Raw genomic sequence first — 21,005 nt, 5'->3', positions numbered from 1 at the left:
GTTAACAGAACAGAACCTCTACTTTGCAGTCAAAGCCCAATTTGCCTCTCCTGAGGTCTGCAGCCACCCTTGGTTCCTTTGTCTGTGTGTGCAGGCACTCTGCCTCTGGGAAAATCTAGGCAGTGATCAGCTTCTCTGGTTCTGACCTTGACTTCCAAGTCCCAGCCCCCCAGACCTCTGGGTGCCTGGTCAAATCAATCATAGGTCCAAATAGGACATGTCATAGAGGGGTATTCATGGTCATGAGTGCTGTGCTAGGGTCATCGCTAACCCCAAGGCTGGTTAACTGAGGGCAGGGGGAGAGGTTTGGAGAAAGGCACTGTTTCAGTGTGAACACGTTCCAACGTTAAGCTATACCGATTCATAGACAAAGGACTACGTGGCCACTGTTTGGAAGATCAGCTGTTTCTAGGGACTCCTATCACCTGCAAGATCAAGCCTTAGTAAGACAGAGGCATGACCTTGAGGAAGGGGCCCTGACCCTCAAAACGCCTAGGTTCCCAGGGTGGCAGGCAGACTGACACACACGGGGCGCAACTCCCTATTCACCTCTGCCTCCTTCGCTGCTCCCCACATCCAGTCTGCACCTGGCGTCTGTCAGACCCACCTCCTCATCACTCTCCAGTCCATCCTTCCCTGCGGCTGCCTCCCCTAGGCCTCTTCTCTGCTGACACTGCCCCCACCCCCTCACACCCCACCCCCAAGGCAGATGCTCTCTCAGCTCCAACACATGTCAAGTCATAAAGATTTTCCTAAAAAGAACTCTTCAAAAACAAAAATGGCAGGGCACCAAAGGCGGGTCAAGTGCTCCAGCGGTCAGTTCCGATGGGAGGCAGCAGCAAGTGCCGGCTCTGTAAGCCAGCCAGGTGACGTGGAGCCCTGGTCTTGGCTCTGGACCACGCTCTCAGCTCAAACACTCTACTGAAAGGATGAAGGCTGCTCACAGTTCTTGGTTTGAAATATGAGACCCATGACCTGGTTTCTACCTGCCTCTCCAACCACATCTCCTTCTACTCTCTGCTCAAATTTCAACCAAACTTTGCCACTTGAAACACCACATGCACTTTCCAGTCTCCACATCTTTGCTCAGACCCTTCCCCTGCCTGGGTGGCATTAAGTTGTCCTGGAAAAGACAGGCTTTGGGGTCAAACAGAAATGGCCAAAATCCCAGCTATACTACTAACTAGTTGATTTTCCTTCCTTCCTTCCTTCCTTTCCTTCCTTTCCTTCCTTCCTTCCTCCCTCCCTCCCTTTCTTTCTTTCTTTCTTTCTTATCTATCTATCAATTCATTCATTCATTCATTGCTGCTTGTGGGCTTTCTCTAGCTGTGGCGAGCGGGGGCTTCTCATTGCAGTGGCTTCTCTTGTTGTGGAGCATGGGCTCCAGGTGCACGGGCTTCAGTAATTGTAGCACGCGGGCTTCAGTAGTTGTGGCTCGCAGGCTCTAGAGCACAGGCTCAGTAGTTGTGGCACACGGGCTTAGTTGCTCAGCGGCATGTGGGATCTTCCCGGACCAGGGATCGAACCCATGTCCCCCTGCATTGGCAGGTAGATTCTTGACCACTGCGCCACTGGGGAAGTCCACTGATATTCTTGAGGGAAGAAAATTCTTTGAGATTAAATTTTCTCCTTTGTAAAATGTAAAACATTTCCTACATCCCTCTGAGTAGTTTTGAGAATTAAGATGCAGTAAGCTCCCTGACATCAGTACTGATAGTTTTTTAGATCTGACACCAAAAGCAAATGCAACAAAAGCAAAAATAAAAAACTGGGACTACAAACCAAAATGCTTCTGCACAGCAAAGGAAAAACAATCCAAAAATGGGCAAAGGATCTGAATACATATTTTTCCACAGAAGACATACAGATGGCCAACAGGTACATGAAAAGATGCTCAACATTACTAATCATCAGGGAAATGTATATCAAAACCACTACGAGAGGGACTTCCCTGGTGGTCCAGGGGGTAAGACTCCGAGCTCCCAATGCAGGGGGCCCGGGTTCGATCCCTGGTCTGGGAACTAGATCCCGCGTGCATGTTGCAACTAAGAAGTCCACATGCTGCAACCAAAAAAAAGAAGATCCCACGTGCCACAAGGAAGATCCCACATGCCACAACTAAGACCCAATGCAGCCAAAATAAACAAACAAACAAATAAATAAATAATAAATAAATATTTTTTAAAAGCCCATGAGATATCACCTCACACCTGTTAGAATGGTTATTATCAGTAACAAGTGCTGGCAAGGATGTGGAGAAAAGGGAAGCCTCGTGCATTGCTGGTGGGAATGTAAATTGGTGCAGCCACTAAGGAAAAAAGTACGAAGGTTCCTCAAAAAATTCAAAATACATCTACCATATGATCTAATAATTCCACTTCTGGGTATTTTTCCAAAAAAACCCCCCACTAATTCAAAAAGATATATGCACCCATGTTTAACTGCAGCATTATTTTCAGCAGCCAAGATATGGAAGCAACCTAAGTATCTGTGACGGAGGGATGGATAAAGAGCTGTGTTACGTATATACAATGAATACTATTCAGCCGTAAAAAGGAATGGAATCTTTTGCAGCAACATGGCTGGACCCTGAGAGCATTATGCTAAGTGAAATAAGTCAGAAAGAGAAAGACAAATACCGTATGACCTCACATGTGGAGTTTATAAAACAGACAACAAAAAAAAACCCCAAGCTCACAGATTCAGAGAATAGACTAGTGGTTGCCAGAGGCAGGGGTGAGGGCTGGGCAAAATGGGTCAAGGGGGTCAAAAGGCACAAACTTCCAGCTACAAAACAAGTAAGTCATGGGGGTGTGATGCACAGCATGGTGACTACAGTGAATAAACTGTAGTGTATATTTGAGAGTTGTTAAGAGAGTAAATTTAAAAATCCTCATCACAGTAAAAAAATTTGTTTTAACTACATATGGTGACAGATGTTAACAAGACTCGTGTTGATCATTTTGCAAAATATACAAATACCGAATCAATGTTGTATACCTGAAGCTAACTTAATGTTGTTTGTCAATTATACCCCCCCAAAAGATTTAAAAACTCATGAAAAAAAGAGAGTGGGGGGAGGGGGGAGGGAGAGGGAGGGAGAGGGAGGGAGGGGAGGGAGAGGGAGAGTGCGCGCGCTCGATGGAAGGCACCAGCTGAGTGCCCGACACAGAGCCCGCAGACAACGGAAGTGACCTCCCTTCCCTTGATGCTCCCACCCTGCCGCCGCCAGCCACACACCACCTTCCCTCACGGCCTCACTCCAGCATCTGCCTGCCCACTGGACACTCAGGACACGCTGCCCACAGACAAACCTGCTTTCCTTAGTGTACCGGCTACCTCCCCAAATTCCTGCTGGCCTTTCACAATACCTGGCAAAACACCTGTGATGAGAGTCCGCACACACTCTACAACATGCTTTGTCCACACGTTTCATGCGATAATGTTTCAGCGACACTTACCAAATTGCGGACAATAATCTCTGAGCCTGCCTGGACAGAAAGGTGCAAAGGGGTCAACTTGGAAGCATCCTGGACTCTGGAATTCACGTTAGCCTGGACACTGATCAGGAACAGCACACTTTCAATATCAGAGTTCTGAACTGCCACGTGAAGAAAATTCCGGCCCTTGTTATCCACCTAAGGCAACAAGTGGGAACCAAAATATTAGTGGGCTCCCCCTGCAAGAGGGCCTCCTGAGCACCTGCAAGCTGCACTGACCACTGGAGAGGCCACGGTGTAGTCTTCCCTCAGTTCCAGAAGCTCCCTCCCAAGAACCAACACTAAATGTCGCGCTACACCCCACGCCCCACACCCCACCATAGACCCACACTGCGTATTTATGCGTGTGACCACATGTGTGTGGTCAGAAAAAGGAAGCTAACCCAAGCTGCCTGGCATCCTCCCGCAGCAGGAGTGGAGTTGGAAGGCCAAGAAAGAGACAACCTGAAGGACAGGGAAAGGAAAGCACCAGAATACTGGGATGCATGGGGAAAGGCAATGGTGGACATTGGCTTTGGAGGTTTCCTGCTTTGGCTAAAACAAGCACCCAGAATTCTAAAAACCACAGCTGCAATGCCAGCCTGACCCTTGAGCAGCCAAACAAACCTTCAGAAATTTCCAGAAAGTCTCCTCTTTCACTGAGCTACAGGATAATAATACATGTTGGGGGAGGCCGCCAACAGTATGTCACAGACTTTGCACCACTGATGTAAAGCAGACAGAAGCTCACTCACATCAAACCACACAGGACACTATAGCTACCAGAGCTGCCATATCAGTGTGAGGGCTCAGGAGGAAGTGAGGGAGACACACACGCTACACACACACGCTACACACACGCTACACACACACACACACACACACACACACACCCAACATATCTGCAAAGGACTCTGATCAACAGCACTGGTTTCATGCTAGATGGGGAGGAAATGTGAAATGACTTTCTCCATTCATGAACATTTTACACACACACACACACACACACACACACACACACACACCCAACATATCTGCAAAGGACTCTGATCAACAGCACTGGTTTCATGCTAGATGGGGAGGAAATGTGAAATGACTTTCTCCATTCATGAACATTTTACCCCATGTGAGCAAGGGTGAGGTCAACACCTACTCCATCAGTCACACTGAGGCAAATGCTGAAGAAAAGGGACGTACGGAAGCCTGAAATACAAAGCAAAGGTCTCCACCCATGTTAGTACTTTTGTTCAGGTCCCAAGTTTCCAATTTACCTTCATAAACGGCTACTCATACATCTTGGCGTAAACAGACAAATAAAGTGCTGGATGGAGATTCAACTGTCTGAGAACTGACTTCACAAACCCATCCCAGCTCCCCCCCTTAAATCAGTTGCCTCTGCCCTTTCCCGCCCAGTCTGATGTTGCAGGTCAACAGCTCACCATCCAGAACAAGGACAACTGAGCCTGCTAAGCTGAATGCTGACAGCTCCTCTAAAACCCAACATGACACCAAAAGCTCAAGTTCAATTTAACCCTTTTAAGACATTCATTACTAGGGCAGGTAAACCACCCAGCAAAAGCAAAGAATGCCCTCAGTCGTACAAGCACAGAATTCCTGTCACTGGGCCCAGCCTCCGCCAGCTCCCTTCTACACATGGCACCAGCAGGTGGCTGGCATGCAGGGCAGAGCAGGCACATTCCATCCAGCACTGACAGGACATCTGAATGGCCAAAATTTAAGAAAGGGGAGTACAAATGTCTTTAACGAGAAGAGCCCTGTTTAGTTGGTGACACGTGTTTAGTGCTTGGGGCGCCGTGGAGAATGTTGGGTGCCGGTCACTCACCTGCTCAGCAGCCCCGGACTCTCGTTTCAGGATGGCCTCGGCCGCCTTGTTGTTCTTGTAGGTCATGGCACAGGCAAAGGGGGTCAGGCCCTGCCTGTCTCGGACATTCAGGTGGATGTCAGGGTGGGAAATCAGCAGCTGAATGATGACGCCGTGTTGGTTGCTGATGGCCACATGGACAGGCGTTCTTCCTTCTGCATCCTGTGGGGACAAGGCACAGACTTCAATGTCCAAGCAAAGATAAAACCCAGGAAAAATATGAAGGGGAATAACCTGTAAACAGAATTCAGTTCTGAGAATCAATACTGCCACTCTGTATTTGAAATCAGCTTTTCAAGAGGCCAAACACAGAGATGACTGACAGCCACTCCCCATTACCTCCACGCTCCAGTGACCAGGGGCACAAACACATTTGGTTTAGAAAAGCTGCGATATGGGCTTTCCTGGTGGTGAAGTGGTTGGGAATCCGCCTGCCAATGCAGGGCACAGAGGTTCAAGCCCTGATCCGGGAAGATCCCACATGCCGCGGAGCAACTAAGCCCGTGTGCTACAACTACTGAGCCTGTGCTCTAGAGCCCGCAAGCCACAACTACTGAAGCCCACACACCTAGAGCCCATGCTCCGCAACAAGAGAAGCCATTGCAATGAGAAGCCTGCACACCGCAACGAAGAGTAGACCCCGCTTGCCGCAACTAGAGAAAGCCCACATGCAGCAATGAAGACCTAACGCAGCCAAATATAAATAAATAAAATTAATAAATTTATATATTAAAAAAAGCTGCAGTCACCCTCACCTCTAAGTTAAACCACTACTTATCTGGCTGCAGGGCCAGATAAATCTTTTCTGTTTTTGGCCGCACTGTGCGGCACGTGGGATCTTAGTTCCTCAACGAGGGATCGAACCCGTCCCCTGTATTAGAAGAACCTTAACCACTGGACTGCCAGGGAAGTCTGCTGCACACAAATCTTTACAGGCTAGAACGCTGAAAAGCATCAAGGAACGTAACTCAGGGATGCCCTATTGAGCTACTGGAACATTTTCCTAAACACAGTACTCAGCTTGGGATAGGAACAAATTCTCAATGGAAATCTGTAACTAATGTGGACAGGAGGCAAAGAAAAGTTGATTGAACGAATCTTCCTCACTTTGTAGAAAGGACAAAGGCAAAGAGAAGAAAAGTCTTAACCTGAAATCATTAAAACTACTAGACAGGCTACATGACCCAAGAGACAGCCACTTCGTGTGTGTCCGTCCCTTAGGCCCATTCATGGAAAAGCAGAGGCCCGAGACCAGAGACTCTGCAAGGTCCCTGGCCATAAGAGGAGCTTTCCCTGATTCTGGGGTTACCATCCATCTCCCTGGAAAAGAGACACTCTCCTTACCTGTGCATTTACATTGGCACCAAACTCCAGAAGACACTGTATCGTCTCTTCCAGCCCCCAGGAGGCTGCCAAATGCAAGGGGGTCTGCCCATCTCTGGCCTCTTCCTCTCCTTCTCCATTAGCACCAGGTTGTCTGGGACTATTCACATCGCAGCCACTGAAAGGAAGGGGAAGTAAAAGGCATGCTTCCACCGAGCCTGAAGGCATGCTAACAGGTGTAAAGCAGCAGCCTTATCCAACCCAACAGAAAGGCTGCCACCACCAGGGACTGCAGTCCTTGGTCCTTGGCCTCGAATACTGGTGTGTGTGTCCTGCTCCCATAGATTTTTTTCTTTTTTTTTTTTGGCCATGCCACACGTCTTGTAGGACCTTAGTTCCCCGACGAGGGATGGAACCTGGGCCCCTGCACTGGAAGCGCAGAGTCCTAACCACTGGACTGCTAGGGAATTCCCCTGCTCCCATAGCTTTTTTGGCAATTGCTCCTGGGGGCAACCTGGGTATCAGAACTCTTAAAAACTCCCCCGGGCGATCTGCATGCATTTAAAGTTTGAGAATTACTGCTCTAAAGCTTTCCTGAATAACCTCACCTTCCACACCTCCTGCACTCTGAGGCCGTGGGGGCTGGCATGACTCAGGCATCTTGGTGGAGTCCTGCAGAGGCCATTCGGTCTCCTCCACCCCAGCCTCCTGGTCTCACTGTGTGAACTGGTCTGATGTGACTACAGGGACCTATACGGCTCCCAAAGCAGGAAGCTGGCTTAGCTTTTAGATTCTTTGATCTGGACACATAAGCCCCTCTCCCTGGCTGACTTGATCTGACAGAACAGTGACCCTCTCTAGCCTTCATTACAAAGGTCAAGCTAGCTACAGGCAGGTCAAGACTATAGTTGGAGTAAATGAGAAAAGAGCCAGTGTGCAATAAGCTGAATAAGATCTGAAGGGATACTCAGGCCTCTCAGACCTGCGAATAAGAAAGCAGGCGATAGACTCGTTGTTTCCATCAATGGCTCTGTGCAGCAGTGTCTGAAGGCACCCACTAGGTCCTGGGCCCCAGCACGTGGAGTCACAGCCATGTCTGACCTGCAGGAAAACACAGGTCACTCACAAGCACTGCCAAGCAAAGGTAAACACGTTTATTACCATCTGTGAGCCCTACGCACTCATTAGACCCAGTTTTCAGGCGAGATACAGTAGATCGTTAACTGATATTTAGTTTAATCTGTACCATTCATTAGTTTTACAAACACTGATTAAAATCTGCTCGGTGCAAGTTTTTGCACTAGGTCCTGCGGGAGGGGTTTGAGAAATAAAAGGAAGATATGTTTGATTAGTGCCCTCTAGAGCTGTGTCCTAGAAGGGACAGAAAACACACACAAATGCCTGCATACACACACTCATGAGCCCCCAGTAACACACACCTGTAAACAGCAGGTAATCTCAAGAACAGTTGGGTAAAACCCCCAGGTTTAAAATGCCTTTATGTCACATTTCAGGCCCTTCAGAAAACTAAATGAGCTTCTGGGGCTACCTCCACTTTTGGAGCCTGTCTTCTGAATAAGGGGGACAAACCTGAGATTTGAGAACGTATCACTGTGGTGACAGTGAGGACATCCCACAGCCAGTGAAGCCACCACCGGAGCAGACCCCTGAGGAAATGCCTCAGCTCTCTTGCTTCTTGGTAGTTTTCTTGATAAAGACACCATACGAAAAGGTGTTGGCCAAGGCTACGTTGAACCGCAAGCTGCTTTAACATGACTTTTGACTGCTTGTCCTTGACCCAAGCTGTTACCTGGTAGATCTCATGCTCCTTATGATTGCTACGGAGGCCCCAAATCCATCTCTGACACAGAATACCCCATGTGTAAACGGAGCTGAAGTTGAGCTTGTCTCACCAGAGTGGATGCAATGTCCTCCAGATCATTTGCCAGCGCAAGCCACAGTGGGGGGTTCCCCTTCTCATCTGGCACAGACATGTCAGCTCCTCGGGTGCATATGGCATCCACGACAAGGGGAAGCTGATTTCTGATGGCCAGCTGAAGAGCCGTCTCCCCATCCTGAGTCCTGCTGGGACATGGACACCAAAACCAATGTTTGTATCTGGGGCCAAATGATAAAGGGTGCCCTTCTGGGCATCCTAGAGGCCAGAGTCCACTGTATCCCTTAAACACACTTCACCCACATTCATTAATATTCTTTCAGAGAAAGTTAACCTGTCAATAGCATCTGTCCCTCCTGTCTTTTTAAAAAATACAGCCAGGCTATCCTATTGCACAGAGAAGATAACTGCCAAACATCCCAGCATGCTGAAATCTTACAGGCATACAGCTGCTTTCAACAGCATCTGAATAAAATATCACCCCAACTACCCACTTGACAAAACACTTTCACCCACTCAGTCATTCTGGGTCAGTTGACATTGGAGATAAAGATAAATTCCTTTGAAAAAACAAAAATAATAAAAATTTAACTGTGTATTTTCGCCCCTCAAGCCTTTTGATAGCTCGTCTGTTGGCATGTTCTTCATTATAACTGAAATTCCTACTTAAATAATTGATTTTGGACTGTCCTTTTTAATGAGATTTGTGCAATATTGTGCCCTGGTCTCGAAAGGTTCAAATAAGAGCAAAGCACACAATTCTCCTTCTGAGTCTATGATTACATTTAATTACAACACTGTATCGGTACTTTTTCAGAGTCAGTATTTCTCTCCCTTTAACAAGGAACAAAACTCTTTTCTACAAGCAAGGCTATGAACCATCTCAACTAAACGTGACCTGGTGCTGTGGCGGAGTGCTGTTCCAGCCCACCTGATGTTTATGTCCGCCTGGTGCTCCAGGAGAAAGAGCGCGCTCTTGCTGTCCTGCCGCTGCATGGCCATGTGCAGCAAGGTCTGCCCGTCTGACATGGTGTCGTTGATGCAAGCCCCGGAGCCCAGCAGCTGGGCTGCGATCGTGTGCATGCCTGGGAAACAGACAAGCCCTGATTAACGTGGGCTCAGCTCTTACTACAACAAACACCCTCTCAACTTTGCAAAGCCAGCAGTTCTCCACTGGATATTACGGGCTGAACCCAAACAGAAAGGCTGTCCTACAACAAATGATTAGCTCCAACCCTTCCACCTCCCTTCCTCTAGCGCTCACTGTCTGGCGTATGTCTGTCTGCAGCCTCTGGCACCACCTTACCAGTCCATAATGCCAGGCCCAGCACAGTTTGGTCTCGGGAATCCTTGAGGCTGAAGTCTGGAATAATTTGCAGGTTGTTGGTGGCATGAAGAGCATTAGCTAAATTTTTTAAAAGAAAAAGAACACTTGATTTCACCATCCCATGGATCACATTTAAAGTATTCAAGAGAATACCAGCTCAATTTCAAACTGACTGACTGATCATTTCTATACAAAGAGAACTGATAAATCTTCTTGAGGGAAGTGGAAGCCAAGACATTTGATATTTTGGAGCAAGGTTTATGAGGAAAAATGAATGGTTTTAAAGGTTAAAATACTGAATCTTCACAAAAGGAAAACAGCGTCCACTATGGAAACACACATTAATTACTTGATTACTGAAAAGAGGATCAAAACAATGCCCTGGTGACATTTCCCTAACACATAAGTCCTACCATCGTACACCTCCCGTGTGGGCTAAGAAAAAGGCACAGCCTGCCTAACACCCCACTTCCTTCCATGAGCTCAGTGCTAAAAGGTGCTGGCCTTAACAAGGACGCGGGAAAGAGTAAAACAAATTTCAAGGCAGGAAAGAGAAAAACTGGAAGATGACTTTCTGAGGGAAACGGGCCTCCCTCGTGGCAGGGGCTTCCCTCGGCCCCTCTTTCTGGCTCCGCTTTCATGGTTCACCTGCCAGGGAGGCTCAGAGGTGGGCGAGAGAGCTGACCAGCTCATGGAAGACCGGCGGTGGCAGTTTCCAGAGACAGTGCTCACGCCAAGGCAGAACTCTGCTTGACCCGCACTGAAGTGGCCTGGGGCCACACCCCAAAACAACAGAGGAGCAGCCAGAGACTCTAAACCTTAACCCCACGGATGAAGTGGGCAGGCCCCATCCTGAAAATGTACACAGGGAAAAACAGTAGCCGGAGCCAGAATATATGCTTATCTGGTTTGACCGCAAAGGATTTTTTGGGTAAGAAAACGCACCAATGGAAGAAACATCAACTCTGTCATTAACTACTCAAAACCACTGTGCAAAGGTCACGGTGATGGGCAGTAATCCCTAACTACCTACCTTTTTGCTCCAGGATGACAGACACCACATCTGGATGATTATAGGCAATCGCCATGTGCAGTGGTGTCTGCAGGTAGACGCTGCTGTCCGCTGAGCTGGGCAAGGATGCAGGCTGCTTTGGTGAAGGCAGGGCCTCCTCCGTCTGCAGGTTTGGGTTGGCTCCCTGCTGCAGAAGCTCTGCAGTGAGGTTGGCCAGGCCATGCCGACAGGCCGTGTGCAACGGGGTTTCTCCCTGAACAGAAATGAACAGTCCCAGTCAGAGCACTTCAGCCTAGGAGGCCCCTTCACAAAGGGACAAAGACAGTCTACATGCCGCAGCTCAGGTCCCCAGTGCCAGGCGCAGCCCCCGGCTCACCCTGTCACCAGCTCCAGGGGGGCTGCCCACCCCTCAGGGCTCCTCTCCTTCCCCTTCTCCTGTGCATCATCCTTACTTCCTCCAGTGTCCTCCCAACACCCTCCAAACACCCTGGGTCCTCACCTTCTGCATTTCCACCCTGCACTTAGTTTTTAGAATTGTGTTGCTAAGTATAAAAATAATACATTATTATTATTATTATTATTAAACAACAGATACCTCCGAGCGTCACTAAAATAAACACTGTAGAAATCAGAAAAGCCTCACATCCACAGCCCCAGAGATAAGCAGTGCTGTCAGTCGACTGTCACGGCTTTTTAACCCCCTCCAGCACACGGATGCCCTGATTCTTTCACCAGCTTGTATCAACCTCATCTTGAACTCTGATCAAGAAACAGCTCTTTCCCCCGCTTTTTAAAATTAAAAAAATTTTAATTGGTATCAGAGGTACCTGATTCAATATTCAAAAGGTGCAAGAGTATACACTGAAAAGAAGTTTCCCCTCATGCCTTCCCCCCCACCTACCCAATTATCCTCCCCTGAAGGAACCATTATTACCAGTTTCATGCTTCTCTCCAGTGACGGAATATTCACACAAAGACATATACACATGTGTATATATGTGTGAATACATATACGTGTACACATGTACACACACACACACAGAGGATCTTTTCACCCAAACTGAACACACTGCTCTGCAACGGCTCCTACCGAAGCTACACATCCTCATTGTTTAGAGTCCAAGAACTTCACCTACAAGGATTGCTGTGAAAAACAGCAAGATCTCACCTCGTTTTCCCTAAAAAAAATTCTCCTTTCCCAGAGGGAACCACTTTGAATTCTTTGAGCGGGTTTTGTAATTTCCTCATTTCTAGCTGACGTGTTTTTATTGCCGCCTCTTGACTTGCCGGGTGTGGGATTCCCTGTGGGTCCTGCCACTGTGATCTCACTGGGTGATAAGGATTTGGCTCTTTCACTTCTTTCCCCCGGTGGACCCCTTCCCACCCCACCCTCTCCCTACAGCCTCCTCCTCAGGGCTGTCTTCTGCTCCAGCCCTTCCCCCCACACAGCCTCCCTGGGTACGCTTATCTACGCCCATGACTTCTACCAGGGAATACAAGCAGGGGACTCTCAAACCCGGATCTCCAGCCTTGTCTGTATATCCAATTTTCCCACTGCCTGCAGGATATCCCTGCCTGAATGTTTAAGAAGGAGTTCAACAATCACAAAATGGAATTCACTCTGCCCACAGCAGTTCTTCCCCCTGGCCAGTCCCCTGCTTCTCTTCTTGGATCCAACACAACCGTCTTAACACCCCTCCAGCCCTTGCTTCTGAGAGCCACAGAGGTAGGTCCCATGGACTATCGTTCTGCAATTCCTCTGAAACCCATCCCGTTGGGTCCAAACCTAGTATCAGAGGTCAGGACAAGCCATTGCTTGTCTAGATGATTCCCACCTGGCTCCAGCCTGGATCTCAATGGTACATCCACCCCGCCAGCTATCCCAGGAAGCTTTCTCAACCCGAAAATGATCATACTGCTTGTCTACTTCTGTGGATTTTCTCTTCCCACAGGATAAAGTCCAAAGGCCTTAAACCAGCATTCCAGACCCGTCTCCAGTGTCATTCTCACTTGCTTTCAAGTCGAGTCTCCTCTGTGCCTCTACATCTTAAGGTTTCACCCAGTTTTGCTCTGAAGGGTATCAGAGAAGGAACAGTTGGTAGACAATGTGGGCTCAAGGGAGAATTTTTTTTAAAGTTCAGAGACAGTAGAGCATGTCTGTATGCTATTAGAAAGGAACAGTGGGCAACACTGATGATACAGGAGAGAGACAGACAGAGGCAGACACACATAATGGCAGAAGCAAAGCCAAGAAACCAGCCGCTGGTGCATTCAGGGCCACGCCATCATTCTAGCTGGAGAGCAGGCCGGTGCAGACAGATTAGTAGATTTAATGGTGGGAAAAAATGGCGCTGCCCTCCCCGCTGTGCTTCTATGACACACTGATTTGTCTCATACACCAAGCTGTTTACTGCTTTGCCCAGCGCTGTTGAGAGAAAATGCAACTGTATGTTGTAGTGCCTGAGTCTTAATACTGGCTCCGTTATTTACGAGTCACTTAACCACTCAGAACCTCAAGGTTCTTTACCCTGAAATGAGGGATTTACAGATGTTGATAATCTCTCTTCAACACATGCTGCTTCTAGATCCACTGTGAGAACTGAAAGGGATAATAACCTTGAAGCTCCTAGCACAAAGTGGCTGTAGAATAAATGTGATCTTAAAGATAAACACATCCTCCCTGTCTGAAAATTATAAAGTAAAAATAACTATCATTTAGTTTCTAATGTCCCAGATGTTATGCTAATAAGCACTTAAATTTATCATTTATTTTTATCTTAACCACACCTTATGAAATCAATATTAACCCCACTTTACAGATGAGAACTGAAGCTCAGAAACATTAAGCAACTTGCCTAAGACCACATACAGCAGGATGGGAAATGGGAAACCTAGTAAATCCAGAAATGTCCAACCCGAAAGGCCCCCCTTTAACACTGCACCATCTTGCCTTAGCTTCAGATACAGACTAAATAAACATTCACATAGGAAAACTTTAGCAAATGCAAAATGTTACCAAAAATTAAGATGCTGATATGGTAGGTTTTTGTGTCCATGTTTGCTAATCTCTAGTAGACCATGAAGTCCACAGTGTATTGTTTAGGACCTGACATACCACAAATGCTTAAGAAGTGGTTGCTGAATCAATCGATCAACCAATATTTGAGGATAAAAGCATCTATTAGACTCTGGTTTTTTAACAATGTCCATGTTTTTGGTGTTTTTTTTGACAAAAATTGAAGAGAATCTACTCCGTTTTTTCTTACCCATCCACCACTGCCATTTCTTCCACAGGCCAAAGCCGCTTCACCTGACTGCCCTGTCACACTTACCCACTTGTTTCTGTGGTTGACGTGGGCACCATTGGTTGCCAGGAAAAGAGCTGCTGCCTCATTTCCTGCTTCAGCTGCCCGCTGTAGTAAGCAATTTCCTAGGAGAAAATGGGCATATTCATTCTTCCATTTGCATAAAAATGAGGTCAAGTTCCACACTGCACCACACCCTGCCCTTCCCTACCACCTTTCACAACTTACAAGCCCACACCAGACGTAGGTGACATTTAAGTCTACACAGGCACCCTCTGTGTGGACACAGAGACTCAAATGAGCCTGTGTGGGGAGAAAACACTTGGTCTGGAAGTCAGAAGACATTCATTCCTCCCTGGATTTCGCACTAGCCACCTCCTAGGACCAGGGGGAAGCTATGTCTCCTTACCAGGGTTGGTTAGAACATAATTTGTCAACAGCAGTGCTACTGACATTTTGGGCCAGATAATTCTTTGCTGTGAGGAGTCTGACCTGTACACAGTGCGGTATTTAGCAGTATCCCTGGCTTCTGCCCAACAGATGCCAGTAACACTCTCAAACTTTTTTTTTTTAATTAATTAATTAATTAATTAATTAATTTTTGGCTGCGTTGGGTCTTCTTCGCTGCGCGCAGGTTTTCTCTAGTTGTGGCGAGTGGGGGCTACTCTTCGTTGCGGTGCACGGGCTTCTCATTGCGGTGGCTTCTCTTGTTGCGGAGCGTGGGCTCTAGGCGCGTGGGATTCAGTAGTTGCAGCACTTGGGCTCAGTAGTTGTGGCACACGGGCTTAGTTGCTCTGCAGCATGTGGGATCTTCCCAGACCAGGGCTCGAACCCATGTCCCCTGCATTGGCAAGTGGATTCTTAACCACTGCACCACGACCCTCAACCTTATTGTGACAATCAAGACTGTCTACAGATGTTACCAAACGTCCCTTGGGGGGTGAGGCTTGGGAAGTCATCTCTGAGAACCTCTGGGGTAGATGGCCATTTTGAAGACACTGTGAGCTGAAGTTCTACCAGAAAATGCTCCTTAAATACTATAGTTTTACTCCTATGGCCTTAACTATGTTTGTTCTTGGCTTAGAAATGTTTTACTTCGCACTATCACTCTTCTAAATAAAAATCTTAGAAAGAAAAAAACAATAGGAAAAACTCTCTTTGACATAAACCACAGCAAGATCTTTTTTGACCCACCTCCTAGAGTAATGAAAATAAAAACAAAAATAAACAAATGGGACCTAATTAAACTTAAAAGCTTTTGCACAGCAAAGGAAACCATAAACCAGATGAAAATACAACCCTCAGAATGGGAGAAAATATTTGCAAACGAAGCAACAGACAAAGGATTAATCTCCGAAACATACAAACAGCTCATGGGGCTCAATATCAAAAAAAACAAACAACCCAATTAAAATGAGCGGAAGACCTAAATAGACATTTCACCAAAGAAGACATACAGATGGCCAAGAGGCACATGAAAAGATGCTCAACATCACTAATTATTAGAGAAATGCAAATCAAAACTACCATGAGGTATCACCTCACACCTAACAGAATGGCCATCATCAAAAAATCTACAAACAATAAATGCTGGAGAGGGTGTGAAGAAAAGGGAACCCTTTTGCACTGTTGGTGGGAATGTAAACTGACAGCCACTGTGGAAAACAGTATGGAGGTTCCTTAAAAAACTAAAAATAGAACTACCATATAACCCAGCAATCCCACTACTGGGCATATGCCCCGAGAAAAACCATAATTCAAAAGGACACATGTATCCCAATGTTCATTGCAGCACTATTTACAATAGCCAGGACATGGAAACAACCTAAACATCCAACAACAGATGAATGGATAAAGAAGATGTGGTACATATATACAATGGAATATTACTTGGTCATAAAAAGGAATGAAATTGGGTCATTTGTAGAGATGTGGATGGACCGAGAGTCTTTCATACAGAGTGAAGTAAGCCAGAAAGAGAAAAACAAACATCGTATATTAACACATACATGTGGAATCTAGCAAAATGGTACAGATGAACCTATCTGCAGGGCAGGAATAGAGACGTAGACGTAGAGAATGGACATGTGGACACAAAGTGGGAAGGGGAGGGTGGGACGAATTGGGAGATTAGGATTGACATATATACACTACGATGCATAAAACAGATAGCTAGCAGGAACATGCTATAAAGCACAGGAAGCTCCGCTTGGTGCTCTGTGATGACCTAGATGGGTGGGATGGGGGTGGGGGAGGGAGGGAGGTCCAAGAGGGAGGGGATATAGGTATACGTAGAGCTGATTCACTTCCTTGTACAGCAGAAACTAATACAACATTGTAAAGCAATTATACTCAATTAAAAAAAATTTTTTTTTCTTCTTTTCCTCTTGAAATGGTTTTAGTCCCAGAACAGTGTTTTCTCTACTAAAATCCATTTCCTTTTTGGATAAACACAAGTCTCACGTTCTATAGCTATGCTATTTGAAAACTCAACATAAATTAAATACCAGGACTAAAACCAAGGAAAAGCAACGGGACAAAGTACTGCTTTGTTTTCATGCCATTTTTATCTTTTCCCTCAGAGAAAGTGATTCCATGCCTAGTTGAGAGTCTTTCTAATTGAGAGACTCCTGATAAGAGTCCCATTTTCACTTCTGTAGTCATGCCAGTGTACACAATAACTAAATCATATACCTCCCTACAGAACAAAGATAACCTGCAGCTGCTAAAACATTACTGATATGTCTATGAAAACTCTAAGTATATAATGGAAAATTGACAGAACTAGCAAGAAAAATGGACAAATCCATAATCGCAGTGACCATTTCTAATATACCTCCCAGAAACTGACAGATCAAGGAGTCCAAAAGTTAGTAAGCTAATGAGTAAGATCTGAACAGCACAATGAACAAGCTTGATTTAATGGACGTGAACAGAGAATGCTACATGCATCCTACAATTAAAGAATGCAATTCTTTTCAAGTACATGTCAGACTTTCATAAAAACTGTATCTCTAAGAGTCTGACATTCAAGTCCGAAACACCAAAGAACCGATCTCTTATATGTCACACTCTTCTTTAATGCAGTTAAATCAGAAATCAGTGGAAGTACGGTCAATAACCAACAAACGTTTATAAATTAAAAGCTATTTAGTAACTATCTCATTTCCAGAGACTCTTTAGTCTAAAACACAGTTCTGCCTGTACTCCCTATCCTGGAGTACTGCTGCCCTTAGCTTTTATGTCACCCAAAGGGTGATTTCATTTGACCTTTATTTAAATTATTAACTTCTTTTAGGGGAAGGGGTATTTAATATCTATCTGGGGTTTTTTTGGCCAATTCCCCTCATTAGTGGCACTTACCCATGCTTTTATACACTGCTAGCACTCAATACTGAACCATATGGGATCCTGCTCCTTAAAATATCCCCATGTTTTGTTTAGTCAGATCAAGGACATATTCACATTAAAACAGTGGTTCTCCAAGTATGGTCTTTGGATTCGTAGGGGTTCCTCAGAGCCTTTCAGGGGGTCCAGGAGGTCAAAACTATTTTCATAGTAATAATACTTGATGTTATCTGCTTTTTCCCCCTGTGCTGACATTTGCACTGATGGCACAAAAGCAATGGTGGATCAAACTGGGGAGCCTTAACACAAATCAAGGCAGGGGACCCAGAATGTACTAGTGGTAGTCACGTACTCCTCACGGCCATGCACTCGGTCAAAAACATAACCAATTTCACTTACGGCAGCCCTTGACAAAGCAGTAAAAATTACTAACTTTAATAAATCTCGGGCTTCCCTGGTGGCGCAGTGGTTGAGAGTCCGCCTGCCGATGCAGGGGACGCGGGTTCGTGCCCCGGTGCGGGAGGATCCCATATGCTGCGGAGCAGCTGGGCCTGTGAGCCATGGCTGCTGAGCCTGCGCGTCCAGAGCCTGTGCTCAGCAATGGAAGAGGCCACAGTGGTGAGAGGGCCGCGTACCGCAAAAAAAAAAAAAATCTCAACATTGAGTACATGTCTTTAAAATTCTGTGTGACAAAATAAGAGGTATGCATAAAGTATATAAAGTATGTTACATCTGTTGTGTAACAAATTACACAAGTTGTCTCAAAGGAAAGCACTTGTCCCATTGTTTCACTGCAAGCTGAACTAACAGTTTTTTCATGGAACACCATTTTTACTTGAAAGAATGACTGATTAACAAACTACAGTTATTCAAACCTGAGTATTTGACAGACAATTTCTTAAAAAGTAAGCCTGTCTCTAAGAAAAACAACTGGCAATATTTCCACCAAATGACAAAATTTGATCTTCCAAGTGAAATATTAGAATTTTGGAAAACTTCTGTCTGCAACTGTAAGTTTAACAGCTTCTCAATACTGAAAGACTTTTCCAATGAGATCAGTGGTGATATTAATAAATGTGATTCTAAAATAAATGAACATTTTGAAGATCTGCATAACTCAGTGAAACAAGATTTTCCAAATGACTAAGGCATGATGTTGCAAAATCACACATGAAGAAATCCATTCAAAGCACACACAGACCATGGATTTTATATAACAGAGTACAAAAAGTTCAGATATAGTTTCAGATTCCATATTGCAACTAACCTTAAAAAAATTATCCCTTGATAAATTCTGTTTGCTGTAGTATCAAAGAAATATATCCACAATTATCTGAAAAGGCTCTTAAAATATGCCTCATTTTCCAACTACATCACTGTGTGAGGGTATTTTCTTTAACCAAAACAACGTATCTCAAAAGATTGAATACAGATGCAGATACTAGAAACCAGTCACTCTTCCAACTAAATTTTGTTCTGAAAGTCATTCTTCATAAAAAATGTTATATGTCAACATAAAAGGGTTTGCTGTTATTATTATTAATTAATACATCTTTTAAAATTTTCTCAGCTTTAATTTCTAATATGGTAAATACCAAAGATATCCACTTAAACAAAAGCTCTTTGGGAAATAATTTTTAAGAGGGTGAAAAGAGTTCTGAGTCCAAAAAGACTGAAATTCACTGCATTAAATAAATAGAAGTGTTTCAGCTTAATGGACTTATCGAGTCTGGCTAGATTTTTGGAAGCACAAGATCAGGCTTTTTACTATGGTTAAAATTACGTACAAAATAATTCTCATAATAGCATGACGTTCAGTTTTTAAATTTTTGGTAAAAACACTGACACAATATTTCATGGGGTCTCCAGACTTGAGCATCAGCTCTTAGGGGTCTGTGTTTTACCTGTTATTGTATCAGGTGCATTGGTGTTGCTGCCACGCTGAATGAGTCTGGCTGCAAAGCTATTTTCATCAAATGAAGTCCCATTTACCACAGGGAGGTCTTCAAAGGGATTTACGGACTGGTCGGAAGACACAGTGATGTACTGCACGGCAAGCCACAGAGCTGTGCTGCCCTCATGGTCTTTCAGCTCTAAATCTAATCTGGAATGAGGAAGCAATGTGAATAGCAAGTATAATCATCTTCTGACACTCTGTACTGTCAACAGCCTCATTCTTTCTCTTTGTACTTTATGAATGACAATTTTTAATTTTACTTTTACGTATTAAAATGGATAATGCTAAAAGACATTTTAAGATAATCATTTTTCACTCACAATCCCACCCTCACAACTGCTTTTTCATTTCTCCATGTCTCCCTACGTACTGTTTACACTGCAGCAACTGGTTGAACACGTATTCATTCCTGGCCATGATGGACAAGTGTAAGGGAGACCTACAGGACGAAGAAGAGGTGTCAATTCAGGACAGGCCCAGTTCAGGACTACTCACAGCAGGAGGCAACTAGAATCCACAAGAAACTCCCCATTTCTGTCAGAGTTTCTTTTTCTATCCTGACAAACAGTTTTCCAAAACCATGACCAAGTATCAAAGGATGAAAACGGATTTGATTATATGTTACAATTTATTCAGTAGCCAAAAGAAAAAGAATCAGTAAAAGGAAGAGATATAAAATACTCTTCAATTAAATACTGACCCTCATTGAATGTATATGTACTCACGTTTTTAAAACAAAACAGTAGTTTCTGCCATAGGTATGCCTACTTTCCCCAAGGTATCCTCCACAATTCTGAAAAGAAATTTTTTTCTTCCCATAATTCTCTGTTATACTCAAACACATTATGAGTGGCAACGGTAGGAATTGATTAACCACTCTTCACTGCTTTTATTTAGCCCTCATGTGCCCTGAGGAAGATGGCCACCACAGAGCACAGGGACTCCCAGGCTGGTATCTATCTCAGAGGTACAGAATGCCAGAATTTATTACACTTGGGGGCAAAAAATTAAGGAATCACCAGAAGAAAAAAAGGAATGCAATTATTTTGGGAAATAAGGTAATTATGACATTATACTGAGTTCATGGAGATCCACCTTATTTAAGTACCTTACTCATCACACAAATCTATTTTCCTATTCTGATGACCTCACAGTTATTTTTTGCCAGGGTTTTTTAAAGGTATAAAATACTGAGCTGCTATGATAAGAAGTGGGTCCCCCTAGTGTTGGTGATTCAGGTGGCTTAACTCCCTTCAATGCCTCACACACTGCTGTCCCAGAGGTAAGCAGCCCATTCTCAGATTCTAAACCACAAGGAATCCTCAACCAAATATCTCTGGGAAGGGGCAAAAGGAACATGACAACTACTATCCGTGTGCTGTGGAAGATGGCAAGCTGTGTGGACAGAGCTGTCTAAAGCAGAGGTACTTACAAGAAGGTGGAAATGGAGTTTTGTGGAGATGACAGAAACTGCT

General features: G+C 45.1%; 1 protein-coding gene across 2 annotated transcripts in view; it reads right to left on the bottom strand.

Annotated features, from left to right (window-relative positions):
* The window catches only part of ANKFY1 (ankyrin repeat and FYVE domain containing 1), a gene marked incomplete at its 3' end in the record, with an annotated part of 56,116 nt that overhangs the window by 7,295 nt on the left and 27,816 nt on the right, over window positions 1-21,005 (bottom strand). The window contains exons 8-18 of one of the 2 annotated variants that reach the window (XM_079725768.1): window positions 19,901-19,969; window positions 19,478-19,677; window positions 14,253-14,350; window positions 10,942-11,173; window positions 9,888-9,986; window positions 9,513-9,666; window positions 8,598-8,769; window positions 7,667-7,785; window positions 6,706-6,862; window positions 5,323-5,523; window positions 3,462-3,638 (exon numbers count right to left, since the gene is read on the bottom strand). In XM_079725768.1, coding sequence (XP_079581894.1) covers window positions 3,462-3,638; window positions 5,323-5,523; window positions 6,706-6,862; window positions 7,667-7,785; window positions 8,598-8,769; window positions 9,513-9,666; window positions 9,888-9,986; window positions 10,942-11,173; window positions 14,253-14,350; window positions 19,478-19,677; window positions 19,901-19,969 — 1,678 coding nt within the window. The remainder of the gene's footprint in view (window positions 1-3,461; window positions 3,639-5,322; window positions 5,524-6,705; window positions 6,863-7,666; window positions 7,786-8,597; window positions 8,770-9,512; window positions 9,667-9,887; window positions 9,987-10,941; window positions 11,174-14,252; window positions 14,351-19,477; window positions 19,678-19,900; window positions 19,970-21,005) is intronic. The other variant, XM_079725769.1, reaches the window with a different exon arrangement.

This window comes from Hyperoodon ampullatus, assembly GCF_949752795.1.
Source record: "Hyperoodon ampullatus genome assembly, chromosome: 19".
NCBI lineage: Eukaryota > Metazoa > Chordata > Mammalia > Artiodactyla > Ziphiidae > Hyperoodon > Hyperoodon ampullatus.
This window is presented reverse-complemented; position numbering and strand designations above follow the sequence as displayed.